Source organism: Fusarium coffeatum (assembly GCF_003316985.1).
Source record: "Fusarium coffeatum strain FIESC_28 chromosome Unknown BRIP53273_contig_81, whole genome shotgun sequence".
Taxonomy (NCBI): domain Eukaryota; kingdom Fungi; phylum Ascomycota; class Sordariomycetes; order Hypocreales; family Nectriaceae; genus Fusarium; species Fusarium coffeatum.
In genome coordinates, this window is record NW_022157877.1 from 148,397 (window position 1) to 175,003 (window position 26,607).

The 26,607-nt window shown below is 49.0% G+C and overlaps 10 protein-coding genes across 10 annotated transcripts; 6 read left to right on the forward strand and 4 right to left on the reverse strand.

The window, feature by feature from the left end:
* Positions 1-167: 167 nt before the first annotated feature.
* FIESC28_03906 (uncharacterized protein) lies at positions 168-893 on the forward strand (the record flags this gene model as incomplete). The annotated part of the gene is made up of 1 exon (XM_031158055.1): positions 168-893. One exon carries the CDS (start codon positions 168-170, stop codon positions 891-893), a length of 726 nt encoding a protein of 241 aa, XP_031017914.1.
* An 862-nt stretch (positions 894-1,755) lies between these two features.
* FIESC28_03907 (uncharacterized protein) lies at positions 1,756-3,313 on the reverse strand (the record flags this gene model as incomplete). The annotated part of the gene is made up of 6 exons (XM_031158056.1): positions 1,756-1,783; positions 1,829-1,999; positions 2,047-2,681; positions 2,740-2,822; positions 2,873-3,168; positions 3,291-3,313. The coding sequence occupies 6 exons, from the start codon at positions 3,311-3,313 to the stop codon at positions 1,756-1,758; spliced, it is 1,236 nt and encodes a 411-aa protein (XP_031017915.1).
* A 1,012-nt stretch (positions 3,314-4,325) lies between these two features.
* On the reverse strand, positions 4,326-8,395 carry FIESC28_03908 (uncharacterized protein; the record flags this gene model as incomplete). The annotated part of the gene is made up of 6 exons (XM_031158057.1): positions 4,326-5,104; positions 5,156-6,162; positions 6,212-6,315; positions 6,365-7,243; positions 7,292-7,480; positions 7,532-8,395. 6 exons carry the CDS (start codon positions 8,393-8,395, stop codon positions 4,326-4,328), a joined length of 3,822 nt encoding a protein of 1,273 aa, XP_031017916.1.
* Positions 8,396-9,982: 1,587 nt separating this feature from the next.
* On the reverse strand, positions 9,983-11,254 carry FIESC28_03909 (uncharacterized protein; the record flags this gene model as incomplete). The annotated part of the gene is made up of 2 exons (XM_031158058.1): positions 9,983-10,952; positions 11,004-11,254. 2 exons carry the CDS (start codon positions 11,252-11,254, stop codon positions 9,983-9,985), a joined length of 1,221 nt encoding a protein of 406 aa, XP_031017917.1.
* Positions 11,255-11,893: 639 nt separating this feature from the next.
* On the forward strand, positions 11,894-12,945 carry FIESC28_03910 (uncharacterized protein; the record flags this gene model as incomplete). The annotated part of the gene is made up of 4 exons (XM_031158059.1): positions 11,894-11,924; positions 11,971-12,500; positions 12,548-12,800; positions 12,857-12,945. The coding sequence occupies 4 exons, from the start codon at positions 11,894-11,896 to the stop codon at positions 12,943-12,945; spliced, it is 903 nt and encodes a 300-aa protein (XP_031017918.1).
* A 298-nt stretch (positions 12,946-13,243) lies between these two features.
* FIESC28_03911 (uncharacterized protein) lies at positions 13,244-13,861 on the reverse strand (the record flags this gene model as incomplete). Its single annotated transcript, XM_031158060.1, has 2 exons — positions 13,244-13,624; positions 13,682-13,861. 2 exons carry the CDS (start codon positions 13,859-13,861, stop codon positions 13,244-13,246), a joined length of 561 nt encoding a protein of 186 aa, XP_031017919.1.
* Positions 13,862-15,341: 1,480 nt separating this feature from the next.
* FIESC28_03912 (uncharacterized protein) lies at positions 15,342-17,237 on the forward strand (the record flags this gene model as incomplete). The annotated part of the gene is made up of 1 exon (XM_031158061.1): positions 15,342-17,237. The coding sequence occupies one exon, from the start codon at positions 15,342-15,344 to the stop codon at positions 17,235-17,237; it is 1,896 nt and encodes a 631-aa protein (XP_031017920.1).
* Positions 17,238-18,020: 783 nt separating this feature from the next.
* FIESC28_03913 (uncharacterized protein) lies at positions 18,021-19,624 on the forward strand (the record flags this gene model as incomplete). Its single annotated transcript, XM_031158062.1, has 3 exons — positions 18,021-18,081; positions 18,142-18,680; positions 18,731-19,624. The coding sequence occupies 3 exons, from the start codon at positions 18,021-18,023 to the stop codon at positions 19,622-19,624; spliced, it is 1,494 nt and encodes a 497-aa protein (XP_031017921.1).
* A 2,167-nt stretch (positions 19,625-21,791) lies between these two features.
* On the forward strand, positions 21,792-24,592 carry FIESC28_03914 (uncharacterized protein; the record flags this gene model as incomplete). Its single annotated transcript, XM_031158063.1, has 2 exons — positions 21,792-23,167; positions 23,218-24,592. The coding sequence occupies 2 exons, from the start codon at positions 21,792-21,794 to the stop codon at positions 24,590-24,592; spliced, it is 2,751 nt and encodes a 916-aa protein (XP_031017922.1).
* Positions 24,593-25,286: 694 nt separating this feature from the next.
* FIESC28_03915 (uncharacterized protein) lies at positions 25,287-26,159 on the forward strand (the record flags this gene model as incomplete). Its single annotated transcript, XM_031158064.1, has 3 exons — positions 25,287-25,347; positions 25,507-25,557; positions 25,615-26,159. 3 exons carry the CDS (start codon positions 25,287-25,289, stop codon positions 26,157-26,159), a joined length of 657 nt encoding a protein of 218 aa, XP_031017923.1.
* Positions 26,160-26,607: the final 448 nt, after the last annotated feature.

Sequence of the window (26,607 nt, forward strand, 5' to 3'; positions counted from 1 at the left end):
CTCATCATAGTAATCAACTGCAGGGCGTAGATCTTGGTATCTGGTCAATCAAAGGGCGCGGATTCAGTATAAATAATTGCTAAAAAGATGATAGAGACTACTAGATCACAAACCTCCTACATAAAATAGAAATAGAAGCCATCATCATCATCATCCCTCTGCCCATTATGTCTAATCTCTCAGACTTTAGCCTCCTCTCATTCGATGTCTATGGCACCCTCATCGACTGGGAAACAGGCGTCCTCAATGCACTCAAACCTCTGATAGGAAACCGCAAAGATGAGTTCAACAGAGATCAGCTCTTAAAAGTCTACGCCGAGGCCGAAGCTGCCCAGCAAGAAGCCACTCCTGACTTGAAATACTCTGACCTTCTCGCTACCATCCACCCTAAAGTCGCCGAGAAACTTCACCTCCTAGAACCAACTGCAGAGCAGAATCAAGCATTTGGCAATTCTATTGGCTCGTGGCCTGCATTCCCTGACACTGTCGATGCTCTTCGTCGTCTTGGAAAGCATTATAAGCTTGTTGTTCTATCCAATGTAGATCATGAGTCTTTCTCGGGAAGCCATACAGGACCTCTACAGAATGTCCCATTCGATCTAGTCATCACAGCGCAAGATGTTGGTAGCTATAAACCCAACTTGCAAAACTTTCAGTACCTCCTACGAGAAGTTAATGAGAAGTTTGGTATTCCCAAAGAGAAGATTCTTCAGACTGCTCAGAGCCAATTCCACGACCACCAACCTGCCAAGATCATGGACATTAAATCGTGCTGGATTGAGAGACCTGGTGCTTTGATGGGAAATCGTGATTATCCTATCTACGACTGGAAGTTTCCTACACTTGGAGATATGGCCGATGCTCTGGAGAAGGAGCTTTTCGATAAGAAATAATTCCTGCAATAGCATAGACATAAACTGAATCTTAAATTGTTTGATCAACAGCCAAGGCGTTGCATGGGAAACAGATTCAAAGTATCTAACACATCGTTTGGTTTCATCATGTATTTCGAACGTAGCATGTTTTCTGCGCTTTGACAAGTCGGAAATACTTGTTTACAATCGAATTGATAAAACATCTGTTGTAACCTGTAGTTAATGACTGCCCAAAGAGATTCAATGTCAGGTGGTGCTCTCGTGCTTTGACTGATGTAGAGCAACCCAGTTTCGAAACTGATTGTATCCATCCTCATCCAGATCTCGAAATATGTTTCCTTTTTCGTAGTTCGTCCTGTGAAACGCGGTTTCCAATCTCTCCGCCGTACGTTTCTCTCCATTTGCTGAAGAAAGTCCTGATATCTCCCGTATTATCTCCATCCCTTTCTCGCAAGAGTCTCTGAGTTCGTCATCACTGCCAGAGTCGCATGTCGTTAGTATAGCGAGAACTGAAGTATAACAGGAACTGAACTCTGTATATGACAATTCTGAAAGACGGTTCTCTCTGCGAAGCATCTGGCACAGATCGATGATGGCAACAGCACTGTCGATGATGGCACTGGCGATCTCTCTCCTTAGCTTCGTCCACGCTGTATTCAAAGTGAAATTCTTATCGATATTCGACCCATGCACCATCAGTCCTCTCTCTAAGAGAATATGCAATAGATAGTAATTCAAAGCAAGGTGTACGTTGGGTATAAATAGGGGTTTTCCAGGAGTGACATCACGGCAGAAGGTCTGGTCGGCGAGACTCTGCCAGTAACTATGTATATGCTTCCTGAGGAGTAAGATATTCTGAATTACTTGGGCCTTTCTGATCTTATGGCCACTTTTCAGAGTCAACCTTGCTACTGTCAGATCTCAAGTTTCAAATTGGGTTTGACCCAACTTACATTGCATCTCGAACATCCTCCATGAAGATAGTGAGCTTGAGCATCGCCATACTATTTTGAAAAGTGTTGATTCGTTCTTTAGGCTGCAGATCTTCCATATCAACTGGAGTGTCGACATCGATATCTGCTCGGGAGATAGAAACAGGTCGTCCGTGTAAGATACAAGATCGGCTTTGAATATTAGCTTCTTTCGTATGAAAATGAGACCGTGAACAAACCGTTCGAGGGCGTACACTGTCCACCAAACCCTTTTCTGCACCTCATACTCTCTAGGGAAGACACTCTGAGTGTTCCTCTGGTGTAGATTTAGTTGTGTTGCCAGCTTGGTAGCGAGTCCAAAATACGTCAGAGATAGTCCGGCTGGATCCGTGGGCAGCGTATATAAGCCAAATAGGAGAAAGGCCTGTACACTTTCGATACAGTTGGCTGACATGATATCAGGAATCAGTCCCCTTGCTTTTCCATAGAGTGTAGAAGCAGCAGCATCATCCATGGTTTTACAAATATCATGAGCCTCCCTCATGAGTTCCCTACACGAACTATGCGCCGAAGATTGATACTGTTTCGAGAACTGAACGCCAAGAGCAAACACCATCAAGGCAACAGATATCCAAGGTTTGTCTTCATCTCCTACTTGACGATTGCAAGAGTAGAACTGGGCAAGTCGTTGTCGTAGTGTCTCTTCGTCGACGTAGAAATAGTTTGTCTGTGCGAACTCAAAGAACACTCTTATGAGGACAAGGGCTGAGGGAGCTGCCGGGAACAGTGAAACCGCTTCGATAATTGCATTTTCCTGACTGATGGCAAAGAGGAAGCTTCCTGTTTCGCCGACTGCTGGGTCTGTACTTGAGACCTATGATGTTGTGAGACTCGCCTAAGGATAGGCATTCAGAAAGAGTATCCATGCTAACCTTGGACTCGGAATCGTTCGACTTGCTCTCCCTCTTACCCGATAAAAGGGAGTGCAGATCTTCTTTAGAAAGATCCGAGTCAGCTTCCATCTTGTTAGCTTATGAATCTTGTTCGCGGTGCAAGGTCACCTACCAGTTGATGTTGTATCCGCACTTTTATTGCTGCCATCGTCCTTATTCTCGTCTCCTTTTGGTAGAAATTCTTCATTCGAGGGAATGTCTGCAATAACCACCTCGAGGTCTGGTAGGCTGAACTGTTCAAGTCCTGTATAGTGCTTGACGATGTACTCTAGCGCCTTGATGCGCTCTACCTGTAAGATTCCAGAGATATCATCACTCGAAGACTCTTGATCCTGTATTGAAATATGTGATTGAGAGACTGGTCTCTTCTGGAAGCGCTTGCTGAACTGATGAGATAGCTTGAGCCTCCTGCATCTGTCACAAGAGGTGTTCCTAGTATATTCCTGCTTAAGGCGACAACACTCATTGCACCTAACAAGAGTAAATAATGGGTACTTAATCTAATGTAGTGCGAGAGTAAAGCAGCTTACTTCTTTATTGTGCTCCTTCGCATTCTGAGAGGGTAGCGAGGTCTTGACTGGTGCTCTATTTCCATACTCGCCAATGCTGACCGACACCTTCCAGTTTCGAAAAACCTTCAATAACATGGAGTGACATCAATTCCATCTAATTATCAACAAAGGAGGTGAGGGTGAGAGCAATTTTATGCTTAAAACCTGAGACCCTCGATGCGCCGGTCTACCGAGTTCAACAACGGCCCGGCGCCGGAGCATGAACCGGCCCAAAGACGGGCCTCAAAACAGGCACAATTTCAATCGAGAAAATATGCAATTATTTCAAGGAATACTTAGCCTTCTCAATATCACTTTTGCCACATTGCGATCACCTCATAACGAAGTCTAGGATGCTGGTGATAAAGCTGCCACCGCCGGTAACATAAGCCGCGCACCAGACTCTGGCCAATGCAAGTCCTTCGGGTGTCTTCCCCGGTAATACTAAATCATCACTTTCGGTGGCGGCCTCATATAAGTTGGAGTGCACTCTTTCGATCAAGGGGAACAGGTTCCGGTCAATCAAGCCCGGGCCGGCTGTGAAACCACGGAAGGCAAAGACACTCACCGGTCTACAGACTCTATCCTTAAAACAACGGTCTAGGAGCAGGACTTGTGATAATGGACTGATTCTTGACGACTGTGGCTGCAAATCAATGCGCATGACATAATCTTGTAGCCGGCCTCAATAAACGTGATATGGATGTGGTGTGATAACAACGTCAGTATGCATATGAAAGGCACAAGTAAAATCGTATCAATTGATTTCCTGGCCTGACCTGTGCTTGCTCTAGTACTCCTAGTGAACCGGCCCAGTTCCCAGTTCAGCCCTGTCTATTGTCCCAGCCGCATATCTTAATTACAACTACCTAGCGACCCTGCAAGCGGCCAGCCTCAGCTAGTGATGCTCAGCTATTGTTTTTTGTTGGTAAGATCTATCAGCTTCTACCCTTCCCCTTTACTGACGTGATATCGTCAATGAGCAATCCTTCTATTTACAAGCATGTGCGGCTTCTATCCCTCGAATAGATTCGAGACTCCATCTAACCCGTCTGGTGTCGCCTGACGAGCCACATTCATACCTGCTCGTGTCGAGTTTTGGTCTGCTTGCGGAGCACTCATAAACCCTTGTGCCATCTTGCTTCGGTTGCTTCTCTTGCCTCTAGATTCTCCAAATCCACTGCTCTTGGGAAGTTTACCCATTTCGGACACGCTCACAGCCTTGAGATCCTTGAGTAGATCCAGCACAAGAGCCCGCTGTTGACGAGTATGCGCACCAGGCTTGGGCATGTATGTTGACAGTCGTTCAAGATCCGACATGCTGACATTGGGCAATGAGAGCAGCACATCCCTGGGACTTGATGTGATGGGGCTGTAGTAGACAACAATGGCGGCGATCAATGCAGCCAAGTCCTTTTGAAGTTCCACAAAGTAGGGCTCATGGAACGACGTGATGCAACCCTTCAGCACATCAAGCGAGATGTATTCCCGAATAGCTGACGAGATCGAAGAAGGGATGGGGAACTTGTCCGATGCAAGATGTGCTTCCATTGGGCTTTGGACCACCGACTCGGGCAACTTGCCATCCACAAGATGAAACTCAGGGACCAGTGACACGAACAATCTAAGAATCATGCTGCAACATCGAGTATCTCGCATGCGAATTCCGTGAGTGCAGAAAACAAGCAGTGGCTCTACAATCTCTCGGTGGATGAGACAGAACCGACGCAGACTTGGATAGTTCTTGGCTTGATCGGAATCGACAGTGCCATCTCCCTTCTCAATCGGTCCATCTATGGAATTGTTAGCATCAGTCTGGGGAAACTTGAGGCATCGTATCTTACTGGGTTTTGTTGGATCAAGGAAGTCAGCCACCATCAATACTGCTGTATACGTAACCTGTCGCAGGATACTCTCAGACTTCATCTCCTCTTTAAGACCAGCCTCTCCGTCTGCAGCCACTTGCTGTTGTCGTTCCATCTTTTCCCATTCGCCATTGATCTTAGCATCCATCTGTTGGAAACACGAAGCCAGCAGTTGTGGGAGGAAATGCTCTCGGCAATCAACCGGACAGTCATCAACCAAGTATCGAACCAAGTTCAGCAAGTTGCTTTGCTGGTGCGTGGACAACCAAACTGAGTCTGCAAAGAGGGCTTTAGAGAGAGGTGCAGAGAGTCCCTCGAATCCGTAAAACTGTCGCTCAAGACGGCTCATGCAATAAATGATAGCATAAGCAGTTTCACGAACGAATCGAACAGACCCACGAATAGTGGAGGCAAGGCCTTCCATCGTGTTCTTCTTATCCATGACACGTGCGTAGAAGTCATCCTTGCTGCCTTCAGAAATTCCAGCTTGCCAAAATCGATCACTGAGGATTCTGTTGACTGTAGACCGCATCTCACTAGGCAAACCGGTCCAGTTATCAGGGTTGTGGCATGCATGCGCGAAGCTTAAGAACTCAAGCAGATCAGCTAGGATGTTAGAGAACCCGTCCTCCCAGAGCGCATATGAGGCCTTGAATGCGTCCGAAGATTTGTCGAGTCTCTCAACTGAAAAAGCTAGAAAACTCTTGGTTGATCGGAGAGGAAGAAGTTTGAGTCGTTCCTCGAGCTCGCTTTGAAGAGCAAGCCCCTCGGCATCAAGTTCGCGGGAACCCCAGTCTTGGACTTCATGAGCTCGGTGGTTGGCCATATAGGCTTGAGCCTTGTCCAGCCCCAAAAGCTCGCAAAAGCTGCCGTATGACTTGAGAGAGTTTCGAACATTCTCATCCTGCCATTGCGCCTTTACAGGATCAATAAACTCGCGTAGCTTGTGGATCTTGGCTTGGGCATCAACGCCGGTCGCTCGGTGTCTGTCACTTGGTTAGTGTGTTGCTGGGCTGTGCATGTTATGAGACTTACATGATGATAAAGAGGAAACTTCGGTAAGCAATGGAACGCTTCTCGTCGAGTGATCCGGATGACATCATTTCGTTCACCTTATTCTCGATTTGGTCATAGACACCCTTAAGAAATGTTAGCATGTACCTCGTATATACCACCCGAGCAACATACCAAGAGATGGTCTGGCATCTCTGAAGCCAGTCGCTGAAGTTCGACCATGCTTTCACCCTGCAGATCCTTGATAGCATCGTTGAACGCGCGGTATTCAGGTTGAAGCGCCGGCCATGTCAGCAGGATGTGCTCCAAGACCTTGAGCATGAATGTAGCGTTCTTGTTGAGAGCGGTAGTGGAAAAGTAAACAAGGAGCTGCAGAGTTCGTTTCCTGATCATTGGGTCTTCAAAGGTCATGTCGAGTATCTTGTTACACCATGTCTCCAAATTCGCTTCGATCTCTGGGCCCTGCTGCTCGTGTTCTTGGGGGCGATGCTTGCGCCATTTGGTATAACCCTTAAGTGTGGCTTCGATTACGGTGAACTGCGCATCCACTCGCAAGACCGGCATAGAATGTTTGAAGTAATTTTGCTTGTCTAAGGGAGGCTGGCCGTCGTAGAGATGCTGTAACAGTTCTTCCGTGCGGTTGAGAATGTGCGAAATTGCGTCAACCAGCTTTAGCTGGACAACAGCCTCGATGATCTGGGAACTGTATCGACGGTAGTTGCCCAAGAAAGCGTGTCGTTCGGGAATTGTGTCGGTGTCTTCCAACAGGTAGAGGAAAGTGGAATCCTGGGTATCTTCAGGCAGATTCTCATATCGGACCAGTCTTGAACTGCAAGTCTCCAGAAGAGGCGGGATAAAGGGGGAGACATGGTTGCCGGGGCCAATTAGGCGGTTGCTGAGCAGTCGCGTCCAGGTGACAAGAACTGGGATAGATATCATCAAGCTCTGGTGTTGCACGATCTGTACCAAAAGTCCCAGGAATTCATCTTTGGCTGCTTCGGCAGGCAACTTGGCGTACTTTCTGTCAAAATAATCTCCGAGGCATGAGAGCATCTGTCGACACTTGTTAGCTGGGTCTCAACAACGTGCTTTTCTACATACCTCTGATAGTTTCTTAAGTGTTTGGTACTTGTCCTCATCAATGTCCTCAGGGTCTACAGCAGACCATTCAAAGAGTCGTTTGCATAGGTCAATTGATTCCCGAGTGTACATGGGCGCCACGAGCTCCCGGAACTCCTCATCGTTGAAGTTAGTTCTGCAGTAAAGAGCGTGGAGAGCTTCTAGCGCAGCCTATGGTATGGTTAGGACTTGATCGTTCATATAACACCAAGGGCATGTTACCTTCTGAATGGTGACATGTGACGAGGCGAGACCGGCGCACAAGACTTCGACACAGCGCGCATGAGATACTGCCTTTGGAATCGCCCAGGGCATGAGAGAGAGCAGCACCGATAGGCCCTTGTGAATGCATAGCTTGACCTCTTCGTTATCACTGGGTGCCGAGTTTAGACAGTGACCAAGAAATTGAGATAGTCGACTCAGCCAGCCATCATCAAGATACCGCACACGTGGACCGGATTGTCGATTGGGAAATGCATCGACCAGCACTTCGGTAGGAGTGAAGATCTCAACACAGGCCTTGCTAAGGACACCTTCTCGCATGGCTACCACTGAGTCGTCTCCAGTGAATACCTCGTCAGAGAGGTTCTCGAGCACAAACATGACAAGTTCCTTGTGGACAGCCGAATCAGGAATATCCCACAACTGATACAGCAGATAGTCCATGTCCATCCATTCAGCACCCCAGCATCTCTTGGCGACCTCAACCCAGAGCTGAGCTACCTTGTTCCGTATGTATGCCGGATCTTCCTTTGCGACGGCCTGGCCAAGACTCAAGACCCATTGGCGCACAGCTTCTGTCTGATCTTCACTGTACGTAGACCACTTGTATCGGATCGCATGCTCGAGCAAAGAGAGGGCGTAGTGTCGGACGACGGGGGCTTGCGACTTGTCGGAGGCCAGGTTGTAGCCTGTCATCGGAGCTTGGCTGTAGTCCTTGACCTCCTCGAGGAAGGCCTGGGCTTGCCTACGATCATCGTTGGTCGAGAATGGGCTATGGATGACCTCGAGCGCCTGGTGTATCCTGGAAAGAACCTCCGAGTCACCGCCAGACCCTGGCGACATCAAGCTACCGTTGGAAGCCATGATGTTATGCCTCGATGGCAAGTGGTACGCGAGCAATAGTCGATTGCGAGGATGGATTCACGGTGGAGCAAAGTGAAGCGCGGGAGCCAAACAGTCTGGTTTATGCAAGACCTTCTCTAAAACTTGAAAGGACTCGGTCACGGGGTGGAGATACGGGCCAAAGCCATGGAAGAAGAGATTAGGAGCGTTGTATGTTTCGTCGTTTGCGATTTTCTGCTGTGTTCACGAACGGTTCGATCGAGGTCTCGTTTGCGACGGGGAGCGAAAGATGAAGCAAATGGCGATTGGCGGCCAACACGAACCGGAAGTGACTGGGGTGCAAGAAGATAAGAGAAGCAAAGCCAAGGTAGAGTAAGAGTTGAAAGCACGTCGAAACCAAAAGTCTGTTCTGAAGAGCAAAGGCGGTGAGGTGAGGAGAGAAAGAGAAACCCAATTCGAATAATGAGAAGAGATTGGTTACAAGTATCAAGTTCGGGTTTGAGATGGGACGGGATGTGGTGAGAGGGAAGTCACCTCAAGTATGGAGCCAAGCTAGAGTAAAGTGTTGGGCTAAAATTGAAATGGACCTGGAAGCTCTCAGGCTGAGGAAAGAGCCGAAAGAGCCTAGAAGGGGGTCACTGACCAGTGAAGAGGGAGACCCAGTGAGCTGGAGAACACGCCTATCTGGACCCTATTGGTGGCGGGGCAGCCCCATGTGAAACAATTCACCTTGCAGCGCATTAACGGTTGACAATGAAGAGCTTTACCAGAGGTTTTCATAGGGGTAATGGAGATTCAGAGTGCATTCAAGACTGTAGTCTGGTTCAGTGTACTCTCAAATCTGTCCTCAAGTCTGGTTCTTCTAGCGATGCTGCTATACCGCCTCCCCCTACAGCTTCCGCCTTGCCAATGTCCGTTTATTTCTTCACCCTCTAGCTAAAGCTCCGCATGCACGCGGCCGGTGACACCTACAGATGGGCCCCATCCATTCATTGTTGCCCGGGGTCCCTTTGTTCCTACAGTAGACCACTCTCGAATCCTAGGCATCTTGCAGGGGATCAACCTTCAAGCATGCTGCAAGGCTGAACAAGATGGATACGACAGAATCCTGCAGCTACAGTTGGAGTTGCAGTTACAGTCATGCTTTCACTTTAAACCCACGTCACTATTCATGAGGGGTTGACATGATCGTCGTGCTACAATCCCCATTTCGTCTACCAGCCTTGTTTCAATATGTACAAGCACATGCAGCCTAGATCGCGGAGATTTGAAAATCGGATAGGAAATTGCAATTGGTTGACAAGGGTATTTGTGTATCAAGAAGTGGTAGCTCTTTGGAAGTATAAGCAAATGAGCAGTTGAAAGATATCTAGCATTGGCTACCATGTGGGTAACAGAAGAAATGTCCTCTAAGGCTTAGGCTTCCATAATAAAGTAACCTAACTACTGGTCTAAGCTAGTATAAAGTGACCAAATTATTTCGTCTCTTATGCCTCTAGGGGCCAATTCTTCTGATACCCTGAGGGCTACCTTTAGCCCAGGTGTCTAGCATCATACCAGAAACAAATATTCGACTCTTCTAGACTATTCGGCAAATCTAGTGCTAGATTATGGCTCATACTTCCAAAGGCAAAGCAGCTTATCATAAAAGCTAGTCGACACACACCACAAGTCATCTCCTGCTTGACTGTCTCTCACAAAATCACTTCCATAGTTCATGCTCTTATGCTCTTCAAACCTCGCCAGGACCTTGCAGGTCCAGTCTTGCTCATTCTTGACCTCCAAATCAACAAGTCTGGCGCCCGCGTGCATACATGAAGCGAGGAATCTGATCTTGGTTGAGTCTGTTCCCTTTTGTATGTTGACGAGATCTAGTCGCCACACGCCTCCTCCCATGTTCTCTTCAAGGACCAGGTCGACTTTTTTCATGCCATATGTCTCATGTAGATCGTGTATAATAAAAACACGCAGATGATCGTCGTAGCTTCCTGTCACAACAACCCTTCCAGTATTCTTTACGAATACAGGAAGTGGGAAGATCGCTGTGACTCCTGCGTTATGTGTTCCTTTGATAGTGATGGGCGAATAAGGTTCCTCGGAAGGAGAATCGGAGTCATTTGGATCCCAGATACAGGATGTGTAGCGGAGCAAAGAGTCATCTCCTCCGCAATAAGCTGTAACTTGTGTCTTATCATCGGTTGAGGCCGCCCCCGGAGAAAAGGCGATGCACCACGCCTCAAGGGAGTTGGCAATGTTCAGCTCAGTGTAGTCATTGATGCAATAATCCTTGTCCAGGTGTAAGAGCCGGGCAGAGCTCGTCGATGTTGTCACGCCAATCACATTCTGGATCTCAGGGTGCCAATTACATTGCAGGAACAAGACGTCCTCTCCAATATCTTCGCATCTGCTTGTCGAGATGTGCTGTAAAGGTGCTGAAGAGTCGTGTGTGGGATCCAATTTGAACACAGCCAGCGTCCCCGTACTAGATACTACTGCCATGATATCTTGCCTGTCTTTAGACGGGTGAAATCGAAGGTCCAATATGGCTGATGGCTGTAAAACAGTTTGGACTAGATCACTGTGTAACTGTTAGTTTTAACATCAAGTTTAATATGTCGAAGAAACGTACAGCTTAGCACCATCAACCTTGAAAACAAGTAGGCTGCCATTGCGGCTTTGCGGTGTCTTTGTCGCAGCTACCTGGTCACCACCATCCTCATCCCCGTTCTCTGTGCCCACTTGAGCATCGTCTTCATTCTTTTCAAGGTTGTAAGTTCCCACCACAAACAGATCAGGATGCGCAGGGCAGAACTGGATGCAGCTAGGAGGAAGACCCAAGGTGAGGGAGACCTCTGAAGCTATGACTTTTACGTCATCCATTGGGCGTTTGTCTTTGCTATCAAGATGCAGGGTTTAGGAGTTGAAAGCAAACAGATGTTTTGGAAAGAGATGCAGTCTCAATGGTGGGGGCCCCTCTTTGATCGTAACTACCTTCAATGTGATGAGGCTCATTCAACACAGATACCGTCACTAAATGGTAGTTACAAGGGGACTTAGAGACCCAAAAAGCCGGCGGAAAACTGCGCTCAATAATTTCCTAATACTACGATTTTATTCTCCTGCATCCAATATCAGCCAATTGTTCGATTTCGTTTGCAGGGTTTTATATCAAGTGGTGCAGGGTATCCAAAGCTTAACTGCCGGGCTAGCGCTCCATCGACGCGAACTTGCTTCTGCGACTCCATCCCGTCTCCTTCCTGGCCTGGGGTCAGATCGTAGGCCAGAGATGATTTGACTTCTTACGTCAACACGCGACTGACTTATTCTTATCTTTGATGGACTGGCTGAATCAAAGAACCGTCACAGTTATCTGATATTTGTGTCTGTTGCATTTCTTTACATCCGCTCTGCAATTTGCGCTCTTGCCCACAGACGCAGTCGACACAATCAGCGTCATTGCTCATTAATACCAATACTCCACCAGACCACTGTTTGCTTGTTATTTCATACATCAGCACCATGGATCACTCGGATGATTCTGATTTCTACGGTATGATCCAATATTCCTCAACTTCTACATCAACTCACCAAAATAGGAGATGAGGAGACCGTCATGGACCTCCGTCGTCGTGCACAAGATTTTGATGTTCAAGGCTGGATGCTCCAGCAGCAACAAGATCCCGGAAGACCACTTCCACGCAAAAACATCACCGCCGATGCATCACATCTCCACAATCCATATGCCGGGGTTCACTATGCGTGGCAGTTGACCGAGACTGTAGACGAATTTCTCGTACGCCTGCCCCCAAAGACAACAGACATCACAGAGGATACGCCATGGATCTACATATGCAATCCGTACATCCCCCGTGTCGAGAAATCTATGGCCCAGAACCAAGTCAGCAAGGGTAACGAAGATGAAGCTCCTGAAGAAGAAGGTAGCAAGACGGCGCTTGTCATGGAGGGTGGCCACGAAAGATTGGAGCTTCTATCCAAGTTCATCGAAGGTGTCCAGAAAAGCAGAAAGACTGCGGCAGCACAGGAACGGGAGATAGTTGCGGAAAGAAAGAGAGCCGGAGACGATATACTGCACTTGGCACATGCTGCCAAAGTCAGAGCGGGCAAGGTATAGATTCAAAGAAACCTTTCGCATCAGCCGACTGACATCAGTAGTGGATGCTATTTTGCACGCCGGCAGAAGTCAACGATGTATGGGACATTATCGCAAAAGCAACAGCCAACAACGAGCTTGGAATCGCAGCCAAGGTTGCTCCTCGACCAGTCGACGAGGACTCTCGCAAGGATCGACTCATATGTGTGTACACAGCCGACTTCGCAGACAAGGCCGACGTTGGCAGGGTTCTTCAGAGGCTGCGAGAGCTCAGACTGGTAGAAATTCGCGGAAGACCGATTTACTATAAGCCAGGTGAGTCATGTTTTGGTGTAGTCGGCCAGAAAACTGAGGCTGACATAAGTTCGCAGATGCATATACGTACATTGGGATATCTTTCGGAAATCCCTGGGGCCTGAAAGCGTCGATCTATAAGTCGTCTGACCTCTTTCAAACTTGACAACACAACGAATGACTCATCCAAGCGTAGAGGGGAGAACAAGAAACAATAACCCAGCGTGTATCTAAACCCAGGCAATGGGGTACATGGTGTGGGAACAGTGAATAACAAATCATATCATCATAAAACATCATACCCAATGACCCAAACTCCAGCTACACAGTAAAAAAATGACAACAATTCCACATGACGCTTGATACCGTTGCTGCCCCATGTTCGCGATACTCAAAAATATGCCACCATTGGCCCTCCATAGCTCGACTCCATGAAGCAAAAGAATTCGTATAGGCGATAGAGCTTAAACATCGATAATCTCGAGATCGTTTGGCCCAGCATCAAGGTCAATGTATTTAAGAGGCAGCACAAGCCGGTATGCGCTATTTCCGTTGAGGTAATAGCGGTGCAATTTCTTGGTACGCAAGAAACCAAGCTGCTCGTAGAGTCGCATAGCGGCGACATTCGTTTCCTCGGTCTCCAGGACAATCTCGTCGGCGTTGCGCTTTGTCATGGCATCAATGGCCTTCTTGACAAGTGTTGTAGCGATACCATGGCCGCGGAAATCTGAGGCAACAGCCAACATGGCGATGTAGCCTCTACGGGTGGGGTTGGAGTGTGAAGCATGAATTTCCAGCTTGCACACAATGACACCAATAAGGGATGAGTCGACTGGGTTCAATGCCTATAGTTTTATAGTCAGTATGTGAGGTTTGACTTGAGGAACAGAGTGCAATCTCACCATGAAGCAGAGGTGCCCCCATTGGCAAAGGAAGTATCGATAAACATATATACTATAAGGTTCACTCAAATCCTTTGAGATCAATGCCCGGATAGCGGGTAGATATTGAGCCTCGAGAGCATGTTGATACTGGACGTAGCTCAGTTCGCCTGGGAGGTCCTTGGATTTGGTAGTGGCCATGGGATAGTAATACTTCTTCTGGAGGAGAGGATACCCGGACGCGGTGTCAGAGTTTTCAGCTGAGAGTTATGGTAACAACGTTGAGTTGTGGTCGATGGTTGAATGAAGTGAGATGTTGAATATGGGCGATGAAGGTTTAAAACAAGATCTTGACTTTTGACACCTTAAAGAGGGGCAGGCAGAAATGGAGCTCAGCCCGGTATCGGTGAGCTGGCGGATTGAGGGGTAGATACAGTAAGTTGAGTTGTTGTTGGTGTTGTCAGCGGAGAGACGGAAGGAGGACCATTCAATTGAGATCAGATCGACAAGAGTCATACATAAAATCCAAGGAAAGAGGGTGGGAAGATCTCGAGATTGAATTTAGGCGTCGTCCTTTTTGGGCTGAAGTGGCAATATCTCCAGCTAGCGATCCAATGCGAGCGGCAGGCCACGAGGGCAAGAGACGCAGGGCAGTTGGCGGGCAGGTTGCATGTTGGCAGGGACTATGGCCGCCTAGCCGCCTCGCTACAGCTGCAGCCTGCAGAGCCAAGGGCACTATTTTAGAGCTGTGAATTGTGGAGGGGGCGGGGTAATTGCTGTACTCTACCAGTGGTTGTTTGAAGCCTAGGGTGTCAAAATCAACAAGCCTAGATCGTGGTCTAAAGTGATCTAATTATTTCGTCTTGTATGTCCTCGATAGTCAACTATCACTTTATTTCAATGTGTAATGATGGTCCGATATAAGCGCAGTGCCTTAACAGTAGGGTAGTATTTGGAGAAGGGAAACGTTCTAGATCCTTTTCCATCTTCAGAATGTGAGCATGTGACAACCCGCAGCTCGCAACTCCAAGATACTGCTTCTCTGGTGGCATTATGAGTTACTCATCCTAGTCGAATGGCGTCAAGAAGAATGATTCGCATTGACTCGTCTAAGCACTTTCTCATCCCTTTGCAATCTCGGTTCCTTCCGCATAGTCCGGCCAGTACTAGATCTAATGCCCCAGCCTTATCTTGGCTTTGACGTCAGGTTCCTGTTAGTGTTCCTGCCTATCAGGAACCGCCGGCATGTCCTATTCAATTCGATCCACGAGCTCCCTCCCTCCCTTCAGGTCCCAAGACGTATGTGCCTTGCAATTTTCATGTGATCCTTACAACGCGATTTTTCAACACGCAACTTTTTTAATTACCACAATCATTCGACTTTACTATTTACTCCCGATCACTCCGAAAGCATCCTTTCTATTAGACAAAAATATAGATTATGCGTACATTATAATAGATACCGCCAACAGATGATACACTTCAGGATCGAGACCCCCGGTTTTTTGTTTTAGAGCACGCGCCCACACTTTATGGGCGTCATAGCTACCTACGTACAGCACTAGAATTCTTAAATACCAACCTTCTCTCTACCTAGTCCAGTTGAGGTTCTTTTTTCCCTCTCCCAACCAGAGACTGAATCAGACGGCGCCTCCCAGAGGCCTGCTTCTCAGTCGACAATATGAAGGAGTCCGCTTTGCGACGCCGAAACGTTAAAGATGCGACAAATAATGACAGCGCCGATGCTGGCGACACTTCGAGGGAAGACAGCCCAGCAACCACTCACCCGACCACCCACGTTCAAGTCGTCCAACACGCCGTGCCCAAGACCCGAAAACGCCGGAATACCTTCATCTTCTTCCTTGGTAGTTTGTTTGGAATCATAGCCGCCGGTTTCTTCGCTTCCAGCAATGACCTGATCGATTTCCCTGAGTTCACCGACTTGTCCATGGAGAACTTGTTGGATGCTCTACCTGCGGGCTTGGTCAAGGACATGCGCGACCTCGTCCAGGGCGAGCGGGATATTGCCGAATCATACGAGCCATTCTCCGTTGGCGACAAAGCTCGATCAGAAGGCATGGGGGTTCATCATCCTATGATCATGATACCTGGTGTCATTTCGACAGGACTCGAGTCTTGGGGTACAGCTAATGTCTCAAAGCCCTACTTCAGAAAGCGACTTTGGGGTAGTTGGACGATGATGAAAGCCTTGGTCATGGACAAGGAGGTCTGGAAGTCGCATGTCATGCTCGACAAGAGGACGGGCCTCGACCCGCCTAACGTAAAACTAAGGGCTGCTCAGGGTTTCGATGCTACAGACTTCTTCATCACAGGATACTGGATCTGGAGTAAAATCTTCGAGAACCTCGCATCCATCGGATACGACCCAACAAACTCATTCACCGCTGCGTACGATTGGCGCCTGTCATATCCCAATCTTGAGGTACGGGATCGCTATTTCACTCGGCTCAAGTCACACATCGAAGTCGCACTGGCTACTGAGAACAAAAAGGTCGTTCTCGCATCACACAGCATGGGAAGCCAGGTTCTCTACTATTTCTTCCACTGGGTGCAGTCTGAACGGGGTGGCCGTGGTGGGCCTGATTGGGTTGAACGTCACGTCGAGGCCTGGATCAACATCAGTGGCTGCATGCTTGGGGCAGTCAAGGATCTGACTGCCGTTCTCTCTGGTGAGATGCGCGACACGGCTCAGTTGAACCCATTCGCTATTTACGGCTTGGAGAAGTTCTTGAGCAAGGAGGAGAGGGCCGAGATATTCCGCGGCATGCCTGGAATCTCATCTATGTTACCCATAGGTGGAAATTCTGTTTGGGGCAACTTGACGTGGGCGCCAGATGACTTGCCGGGCCAGAATCGTTCGTATGGATCTCTATTGAACTTCAGGGTTGGTTCCAATTGGACAACTCCTGATCGTAACTTTACCGTTGAGGAAGGTGTGTCATACCTGCTCAACACAACCGAAGACTGGTATCAGGACCAGATCAAGGGCAGTTATTCTCGAGGTATTGCTCATTCCATAGATGAGGTCGAGGCCAACGAGAATGATCCCCAGAAGTGGATAAATCCTCTCGAGACACGACTGCCACTTGCTCCCAGTCTCAAGATTTACTGCTTCTACGGTGTTGGGAAACCCACTGAGCGAGGATATTTTTACAAACCACCGGATCAACCATCATTGACAAACCTCAATATTACAATAGATACGGGTTATACCGAAGGCGATGTTGACCACGGTGTTGTCATGGGCGAAGGCGATGGTACGGTCAACCTCCTCAGCACAGGTTACATGTGTAATCATGGCTGGAATATGAAACGCTACAACCCTGCAGGCGTCAAAGTCACAGTCGTCGAAATGCCCCACGAGCCAGAACGCTTCAACCCTCGAGGAGGACCTCGCACAGCTGACCACGTTGACATCTTGGGGCGATACAACCTGAACGAGCTCCTGTTACGGGTAGCGAGTGGAAAAGGTGACACGATTACGAACTATGTTGTGAGCAACATCAAAGAATATGCGTCCAAGGTCAAGATTTACGATGATGAGGAGACCTCATAGGAAGAGCCCCCGTTGAAGTTAGTGGTGGACATTGCGATAACGGCTGCATTCATTCTCATGGTTCGGTTGGTGTTTAGGAGTTCGGATGATAGACTTGTTCTTAAAACTCGTACTTGTATCCATGATACCCTTGAGAGTGTGGAAACACCCTGACCCAAGATAGGCCTTACGAAAGGCTCTTGGAGTACATCTGAGTTTGGAATACTAATAACGTTTACATACATTATGATAATTGAGGAAATCATGAGCCCATAATTTCAACAGTAGGTGTTGGATTTCTAAGTGCTTCACTCCAATTCCCATCGTAAAGTGACACGTTCATAGTGAGCATCGTGGCATTTATCGACTGCAGCCAGTCGTTAGAGCTACAAGACTCCATTATCCTTTTATAACAACCAATCCAATGTCGACACTCTGTTGCTTCGTTGTTGCGTTGTTGGGTAGTTCCGTCTGCCAAGACACCATACAACAGGCCTGGATGAGGTCACGGTACAGCGAGTAACGGCTAACCTGAAGCAAGTCAGTCTCGACCCCGCCACCTGAATTCTCGAAACACAACCACAACACAAACTAAACTTTGACTGATATTTCTGCTTCTCGACTTCAGGTAGGAGATGACCTCTGTGTCTTCATCTTTCCTCGAACTCCATTGTTCTCGTCCCGTCGTCTCTTCGCAGCGCAATAGCCCCGGCCAGACTCGCACCACGCACTTCCAATCTCAGTCTCAGCCTCGGCAGCAGGACCCGATGCATTGGTCCCTGAGCCCCTATCAAAACGAGGACCATGGCAGATTTCGAAGAAGCGTCTCCCTCTCATGAAGAGAATGAGGGACAGCTTTGGAATGGTAGGGCATTGACTGCCTGATGGCTGCCAGGAAAGGACACGGATTGACTGATTTCTGCAGATCTTGATAAATGCGTCTCGAACAAATGCGATTCCCACGAAACGATCGACGACGCCCTGCGTACCTGGATAGATCTAACGACCCGACTCCGCGACTATTACTACGAAACTCAGGACGAAGTTGTGACTTGCGCGCGGATGCTTCTTGGCAGTAGTCTATTTCAAGACAATAAGGACTATGTTCGCACCCAGATTATCTACAGTCTGCTGCAGGAAGACGAAGCAGGGTCCTTGCATGCCATAGTTTGCCTGCTTCTGCTCGACGGCTGCCAGGATGATACCATGTTCCCTCGCATGGTGAATGAGGCCTGCTTTCCTCGACTATTGGAGCTCATCAACAGTCAGCGAGACGAGAACCAGGATCCGCGTCTGCACCGGCTCCTTTTGCAGCTCATGTACGAGATGTCGCGTATGGAGCGACTTCGAGTTGATGATCTACATATGGTGGACGACGAATTCGTGCATTACCTTTTCGCCTTGATCGAGGAATTGTCTGATGATGCGCATGACCCATATCATTATCCTACTATTCGAGTTCTGGTAAGCATCCCAGTATCATGCCCTCCGCAACATGGCTAACACAAATTCAGCTTGTTTTAAACGAACAGTATATGCTTGCTTCCACCGACGTTAAGGATCCATCCGCCCCGAAACCGCGCCTGACGAACAGAATTGTTAAATGCCTAAGTCTTCATGGAGCCTCGTTTCGAACGTTTGGCGAGAATATCATTCTGCTTCTGAATCGAGAAACCGAGACTTCTCTACAGCTGCTTATTCTGAAGCTACTGTATTTGCTATTCACAAACAAAGCGACATACGAGTACTTTTATACCAACGACTTACGAGTGCTTTTGGACGTTATTATCCGAAACCTGATGGATTTGCCGGACGAAAAGATATCCCTGAGACATACATACCTGCGAGTACTCTACCCGTTACTGGCGCATACACAACTGAGCCAGCCGCCGCATTATAAACAAGACGAGATCCTTCGCGTGCTTAATATTCTGCGAGGTTCACAGAATGTACACTTTGCACCTGCAGACGATACTACGCTTAGGTTGGTTGAGCGTGTGTCAAAGGTCAAATGGATTGAAGATGCGCAATCGCCTACAGTAGGGTCGGGCGAAGCCGAGGTCGCCCGCAGATTCCTAGGTATCAGCCTATCGCGCTCGCAAACCGCGAGTAGTGTCAGTGTGAGCGACGTCGCGGCAGTTAAGGAGAAGCCGGGAGTGCAAACACCCAGTCGATCAGGCGAGGGGGCCGACGCCGGTGAATCAGAAGCAGAAGAGGGCGTCACGATGGCTCCCAGGCCCAAGAAGCCGTTGCCAGAGGTGCCTAAGCATCGCCATGGAATACCGTTTGCACAAAAGTTGGTCAATGGAGAAAAGAAGAAGACGCCTCCCAAGGCGCCACCACCACGCCGATGGGGAAAGATGAAGACGGTTGAGAGGCCTCCTGCAGACCCCGTTCCTGAGCAGTAGGCGTGATATAAGTCGAGAGTTTGAGCGTTATTCTCCGCGTTGGGAAGTTTAAAGAGTAACATCCCGTCGAGCGGGGGCCACCGGTTGATTCACCATCGTACGCTAGGGGAAATTTTCGGTTTGACGATGGACGGCGTTGTGGAGCGCTTTTTGCTGTACTGTACTGTACCGCACTGCACTTGGCTGGACACAAAGCATCAGGCACGGCGTTTCTGGGTGATTTCGGTTATGGCATGGACTTATTGGTCTTTTTAAAGTCTTGGTTTTGGGGAGATTGTTAGTAGACTGCGGCAAGTCACTTGATATACTATCGTGTATGAATTGTACAATTAGGACTAAGTATGCAAGAGATGGATAATTCGTTCATGGTAATGACATGTGTCGAAAGCATCTATTCGCCAAGTGAGTGAAATATGCAGTATGCAGCATGGTACAGTAGACTATTGTCTTGGTTTTATCAGCTGAATATCCCTCAACGAGTGGATGTCATCGGCAGTCATGATCACAGTGCCGAGCCGGGATCCGGCCTGTGTAGTCCAGAACTCCAGATCAACTTTAGATCTGGTTCCATGGACTCTGAGACGAGCATATGTAAAAGATCCACATTCAATGCGGAGAGGTGCCTCAATTTGGAGTCAATTAATATGGTAGCTTGCGACCAGTGAGTCTCAGACGAGGAATTGGGATGGATCTTTGTAGATCTCACAAAAGCAATCTCTTTCTTGTCATCGACAATTAAACTCTTGTACTGCTGCGAGGCCTCTCACTCTAAACAAAGTCGTCAGAACCTGGACGAAACACCGAAACATCAAGTTGCAGATCCGGGAGGCGGCGATGCCGAGAAGATCTCAGCTTCAAAGTCGCGGCAGTGGATAAATCCGCCAAAGCCAAGGATCACGGACAAACACGTGAAGGGGATTGTCCGTGCATGAGATTGGGTAGAGCTTAGAAATTAATGACGATCGTCGTTGGGCGGCAGCTTTAGGTTGAAGGCATCACCAGAAAAACCAAGAGAATGAACCCTTTGAGTGGCGCCCAGCTACGTCATTTATGTCCGTCGAGCGTCGGTCAAAGTGGAGAAAGACGCTAAGGAAACTGGCTGAAAGCAGCTGTGAAGGACTTGTGAGTACTTGTACTGAGTTCGTGCAGTGGACGTTGTTGGGCGTTTCGGGGCATTCTTTGCCAGGCTCAGTAAGTACCGAGCAAGTACTTCTCGTTGGCTCATCTGGTGTAAGTGCCTGCAAGCTCTTGGCGTGCAAGTCGACCACAGGAACTAAACACCCCCCTTCTCCAAGTTCAGTCCATCGACTGCATCATCCATCATAACAAACACCACAAACCAATATCACTAAACATTAATCACAAGCGAAACCTGACCGTGCCTGAAGCCAACTTTCAAGATTCGTTGACTCAGGATTCAAGGTCGTACTACGCATTGCAACCACGTTTGCTCTTTTTATAGGTACAACGCAATTGAAGCTGTGCCGACTGTTCCACGTTTCTGGAGGTGCTTCAAACAAACCGACTGTCATCTATCTCCTCCATTGTGGAACATAAGCAGAACCCTTGATCTTCAGTCAATTACCCGCTGATTCTCACTTCCCGACTCCACCTAGAAGCTCTCCAGCACTCCTTGCAGCATCGCTCCAGCTGCTTCTAAACAAAACAGAAACCAGAGAGCCAAGATACGCCTGTCGTCGCTTCAACATCATCATTTGTCTCAGAAAGGTTCCTCCGCTGTAGAAAGAGGCGCTAGTCTCACTCGAACGGGCCTCTAGTTTCGGTTAGCGTCACATCTGCCACCGGTCAGTTGTGCGCCCATTGCGTCAACACCATCATCCCGCGAGTCTAACACCCTGGTTTTCTGAATTACTCAATGCTCGATCCAATCTCAAGCACAGCACAACTCGCCCATCAACCCGCCAATCCACCCCTCCACTCGGCGCCATCAATTACTACTGATCACTAACTGTCTGTTTTAGGTTCTAGTTTCCAGGTTCCTCTCGCCCTTCGCTTCCGTCTCAGGTCCCTCATTGCCTTGTGGTCTGGTCCATTCCGTCGTTTCTGTCTCTCTAGTCTCGCACAGTCCATTACCTTAGCTTAGACTGCTCATTCGCAGTACCGTACCATACCGTCCTGCAGGAGAAATAACAACGCCACCTCCGCCATGGATCAACCTACTTCTCACTCCCAATCTCAACCTTCGTCTTTTCCCCAACAATCATCTTATCCATACTCGCAAGAGCAAGAGTCCTACAGAGAATCTCCATCAGCTCCTGCTGCCAACACAGATCCATACTCAAATCCTCAGTACGACGACGAATACCATATCTCGAACTCGATCCACGCACCGCAACCGCAATCGCGACAGCCTGGTCGTTTTACCGAGGAATGGGGTGCAGCACAGCGAGGAACTTCTTTATTATTTGATCACACTCCCAACGGCGCAAACATGCAGCGCAGCAATTCTGTACACAGCTACGTTAGCGGCGATGACCAGCAGCTTCCAGGTCGGCAAAACACGCTCAAGAAGAAGAACTCGGTGCGCCGAAATGGAAGTTTGAAACGCAGTGGCAGCCGCCGCAGCATGAGAGCTGGTAGTGTCAAGAGTCTGGCTCTGCAGTCCGCTTCGGATCATGATGAGGGACATAGTGCCTTCTACTGTCCGGTTCCTACCTCAGGTAACCCGACTGATACACTCTCAAACCGATTCCAGAACTGGAGAAAGGTCCTCAAAGATCTCATCGCATACTTCCGCGAAATCCAAACCCATTATGAGCACCGATCCAAGTCTCTCCTCAAGCTTGCCAACGTCTCCAACAATATCACCACCCCACCTGGCTTCCTTCAGTCAGCTGGTATTGATGACGCTCTCCAATTCCTTCGGGTCTACAACAAGAACGCCATTCTTGAGGCCAACAAGGCTAAGGAAATTGAGGAGGATGTGATTCTTGCGCTCACTGGCTTGCGAAGTGACCTTCAACAGAAGATCAAGGAAATCAAAAACCTTTCAGGCGACTTCAAGAACTCGGTGGACAAGGAGATGGATCACACTCGCAAGGCCGTCAAGACCCTCAGTGACATCTTGGGGCGAAATGAGTTGGATGAGTCCTCTACGACTGGCAAGCAAGATCCATACTTGCTGCGCCTGGCTGTTGACCGTCAAGTTGAGCGTCAATTGGATGAAGAGAACTACCTACACCAGGCCTATCTCAACCTGGAAAACTCCGGTCGGGAGCTTGAGGCAATCGTCGTAGGAGAGATTCAAAAGGCCTACAATGCTTATGCCGGTATCCTCAAGCGGGAAGCGGACAACTCTTACAACCTTATTGGCGAACTGCGAGACGGTCCTATTGCCATGCCCAAGGACCACGAATGGATGCATTTTGTGGCCCACGATGACAAGTTCGTGGACCCGAGCATTCCGCTCAGAACACCGGACCAGATTCACTACCCCGGACAAGACCATGAGGCAGCCCAAGAGATCCGAGCCGGACTGTTGGAGCGCAAGAGCAAGTACCTAAAGAGTTACACAGCCGGCTGGTAAGTCTATATCCGCACTAAACGACGAATGTAACTGACTTTGTCAATAGGTATGTACTTTCTGCTACGCATCTCCACGAGTTCAAGACCGCGGATAAAGCGCAAGCCCCCATTATGTCACTTTATCTTCCAGAACAGAAAGTAGGATCCCACTCGAACGAAGGAGGTTCCTCGAACAAGTTCATCCTCAAGGGTCGCCAAACAGGCGGTATGCACCGTGGGCACACCTGGGTATTCCGTGCCGAGAGCCACGATACTATGATGGCTTGGTATGAGGACATCAAGGCTCTTACGGAGAAGACAGCCGAGGAGCGAAGCCAATTCGTGCGCAGCCATTCGAGAAGCCTGAGCCGATCTTCCCGACGATCAGTTAGTAGCGATGGACTGGTCGACGACGAAGACGAGGAGCCTTTCACGGCCGATACCGAATCATTTATCAACCCGGGACCAAGGCAACATGACGTGACCCCCCGGCGATCTCAAGCAGGTGGGCGGTTCCCATCTGATCTCCAAGTCAATGCACAACGTGGCTTACAGGCCCCTCATTCGCCTTCTAGTGTAAGCTCTGGCTTCCAGGACAACAAGGACCCCGTCGTACGTGCAATCGTTACGGGTGGTCTTTCTGGTCCGGCCGCTGGAGAATCCGAGCAGACTCGGGACGATCACCAGGGCTATGGTACTGTTCACCAGACACCCATGGATGAAATGCCCTCGCACGCTGCTATCGCGAGTCAAAAGGCCCATTACGACGGCGTTAACCCTTATACTAGCGAACCAGTTAATCAGTCTCCTGTTGGGCCGACTTCATTCAACCAGCAACAGCAACAGCAGTATCAGTCACAGTATGAACCACAACAACAGCAGCAACCTGTTCAACTGTCGGACTACGTTGACCAGAACCGTAACCAAAACTTTGTTCCGGTTATGGTCCCTCAGGGTAAGGATGAGCGCGACGAAAACTTCGCCAACAACGAACAGCGCCAATACGATACGCAGCCCAACAATTATAACATGCAACCACGAGACGAGCCCTATGGCGGATACACCATGGGCGGAAATGACCATCAGGCACCAAGCTACCAACAGCCCTCGTATGAGCCACAGCCTTCCTATGATCAAGAGGCAAACCACGGGCATACTAATGGCAATGCCGACGGTGGTGCCAAGGCCAATAACTACACATTGACGACGGTGGGAGAGGGCTTCCCCAGACTTGATGGTGGCGCAACTCACGAGACTCAGCCATCGGCTCTCAAGGCTGAATCCGTATACACAGAGCGCGACTCGGTTTTGCTTCAGACAGACGATGAAGATGAGACACCTATGCCCATTCGACCGTCGGTTAACAACCGATCCGAGAGTCATAACACCATCTCAAACTTGCACATCCCCGGCGGTTACCCCAAGAGCAGTTATGCGGCATAACAAGATTATGGTTGATCGAGTCCTCTTTTCCTTTATGAAATCTATGTTATTTCCTTGAGCGGTTGTGTATGAATTAGCAGGAAGAGTTGGGACGGAGAGTACGCAAGAGGTAGTCAGCGGACAGGAAGGCAAAGGTTATTACTGGGAGGCGTTGGCTTCAGTGGGCAGTTCAGGTGGTATGGTCATGGTCATGGTTATTTATATCCCTCGCTTGGTTTTGTATCTGCGTCTCACTTGTATCGACTTTCAAGATATCTATAGTCTGCTTGCAATTGATTGAAAAGTGTTTGCACCTTTGAATGAACATACCATAGGCGGTCAAAATAGATTAAGCACGTAAAGTGCAACTGGTGGTAGTGATTGCTGATGTGAATTTTCTCAACTATGTCGCCCCATATTTCAACTGCACGATGCCGGTCGAAACATTTTCCGCTCCATCATCGACTGACCAATCGGCGTGCTCTAAGCTAGCTCCCGCCAGACCTTCGGTGGACACTCTCTTTGCAAAATTTCACTCGGGAAAAAAAAAGTTAGAGCCTCGACCTACGCGGACGACCAAATCTCGACGAAACGACCAAAACTCCCAGCTACGGGCAGAACGAAACAAAAGACAACGAGCGGTCGAATCGCGAATCCTTGATCTCTAAAATTTATACCAATTGGCGACTGAGCGCAAACTCGATTATTATTCATCATGTCTTTCCGAGGAGGTTCGCGAGGACGCGGCGGTAGTGGATTTGGAGGCCGTGGCGGTGGTACGTCTTTTTTCCTTTCATCTGGCAGTTGCATCTGGAATTGGTGGTTGTTTGAAGGGATGAATCGCTCAAGAGGAGGATAATTGAGGTTGAGAAGCGATGGATAGCTGCCAAGATTAGTGTTCGCATTCGCAAGACCAAGTACTAACAAACTTGCAGGCCGCGGTGGCTTCCAGCAGCGAGACATGGGTCCTCCTGCTCAGATCCTTGGTAAGCTCCATCATCATATCTCCAATCTTCTCTGTGTCGCCGGCTAACGCTTCTTAGAAATGGGCAAGTTCATGCACGCTTGCGAGGGCGAGATGGTCTGCGAGTCCATCAACCCCAAGGTCCCCCACTTCAACGCCCAGATCTTCCTCGAGAACAAGACAGCTGTCGGCAAGGTCGACGAGGTCCTCGGCCCCATCAACCAGGTCTTCTTCACCATCAAGCCCACCGAGGGTATCCAGGCTACCTCTTTCAAGGAGGGCGACAAGTTCTACATCGGCTCTGAGAAGCTCCTGCCCCTCGACAAGTTCCTCCCCAAGCCTAAGCCCCCGCCTGGTGCTCCTAAGCCCAAGCGCGCCGGCGGCGGTCGTGGTGGTGCCCGCGGCGGACGCGGTGGCTTCGGCGCTCGTGGTGGCGGCCGTGGTGGTTTCGGTGGTGGTCGCGGCGGCAGCGGCGGCTTCTCGCGAGGCGGTGGCCGTGGTGGAAGCGGTTTCGGCGGCCGTGGAGGTGGTCGCGGTGGCAGCGGCGGTTTCTCACGAGGTGGTGGCGGCGGCGGCTTCGGCGGTGGTCGTGGACGTGGTGGTTTCAGCCGCGGTGGCCGATAATCTTCTAACGACGATGACGACTACGGATCACTTCTGCTACCGAGGAGAACGAAGTCGACGCCTTAAACTGCTACTGTAGTACAACGCGACCCACGAAAGCCGCTTGACCAAAGGCGAGATCGACGAAGAATAAAAACTTCGGGATTTAGGAGATGGAAAGAAAGGGATTGACATGTATTTTCTCTGGCGTTGGATGGTTCTGATTTTCCAAAGTGCTTTGCTTGATTTGGTTTTCCCTACGCTGGCTCTATATCCCCAATCCTACGATGTTCGTACGGTACGGCATTGGAGTTTGTATTTACAAACACTAGAGGATTCAACAAAGACAAGAGAGAAAACAAAAAGAACGGGCAACCTTTTAAATTTATTTGCATGTTTGTTGTGATGGTTTATGTACATGAAGAAAGGATTCTGTAAAGTCATATCCACGCGAATGGATGGGTATAAG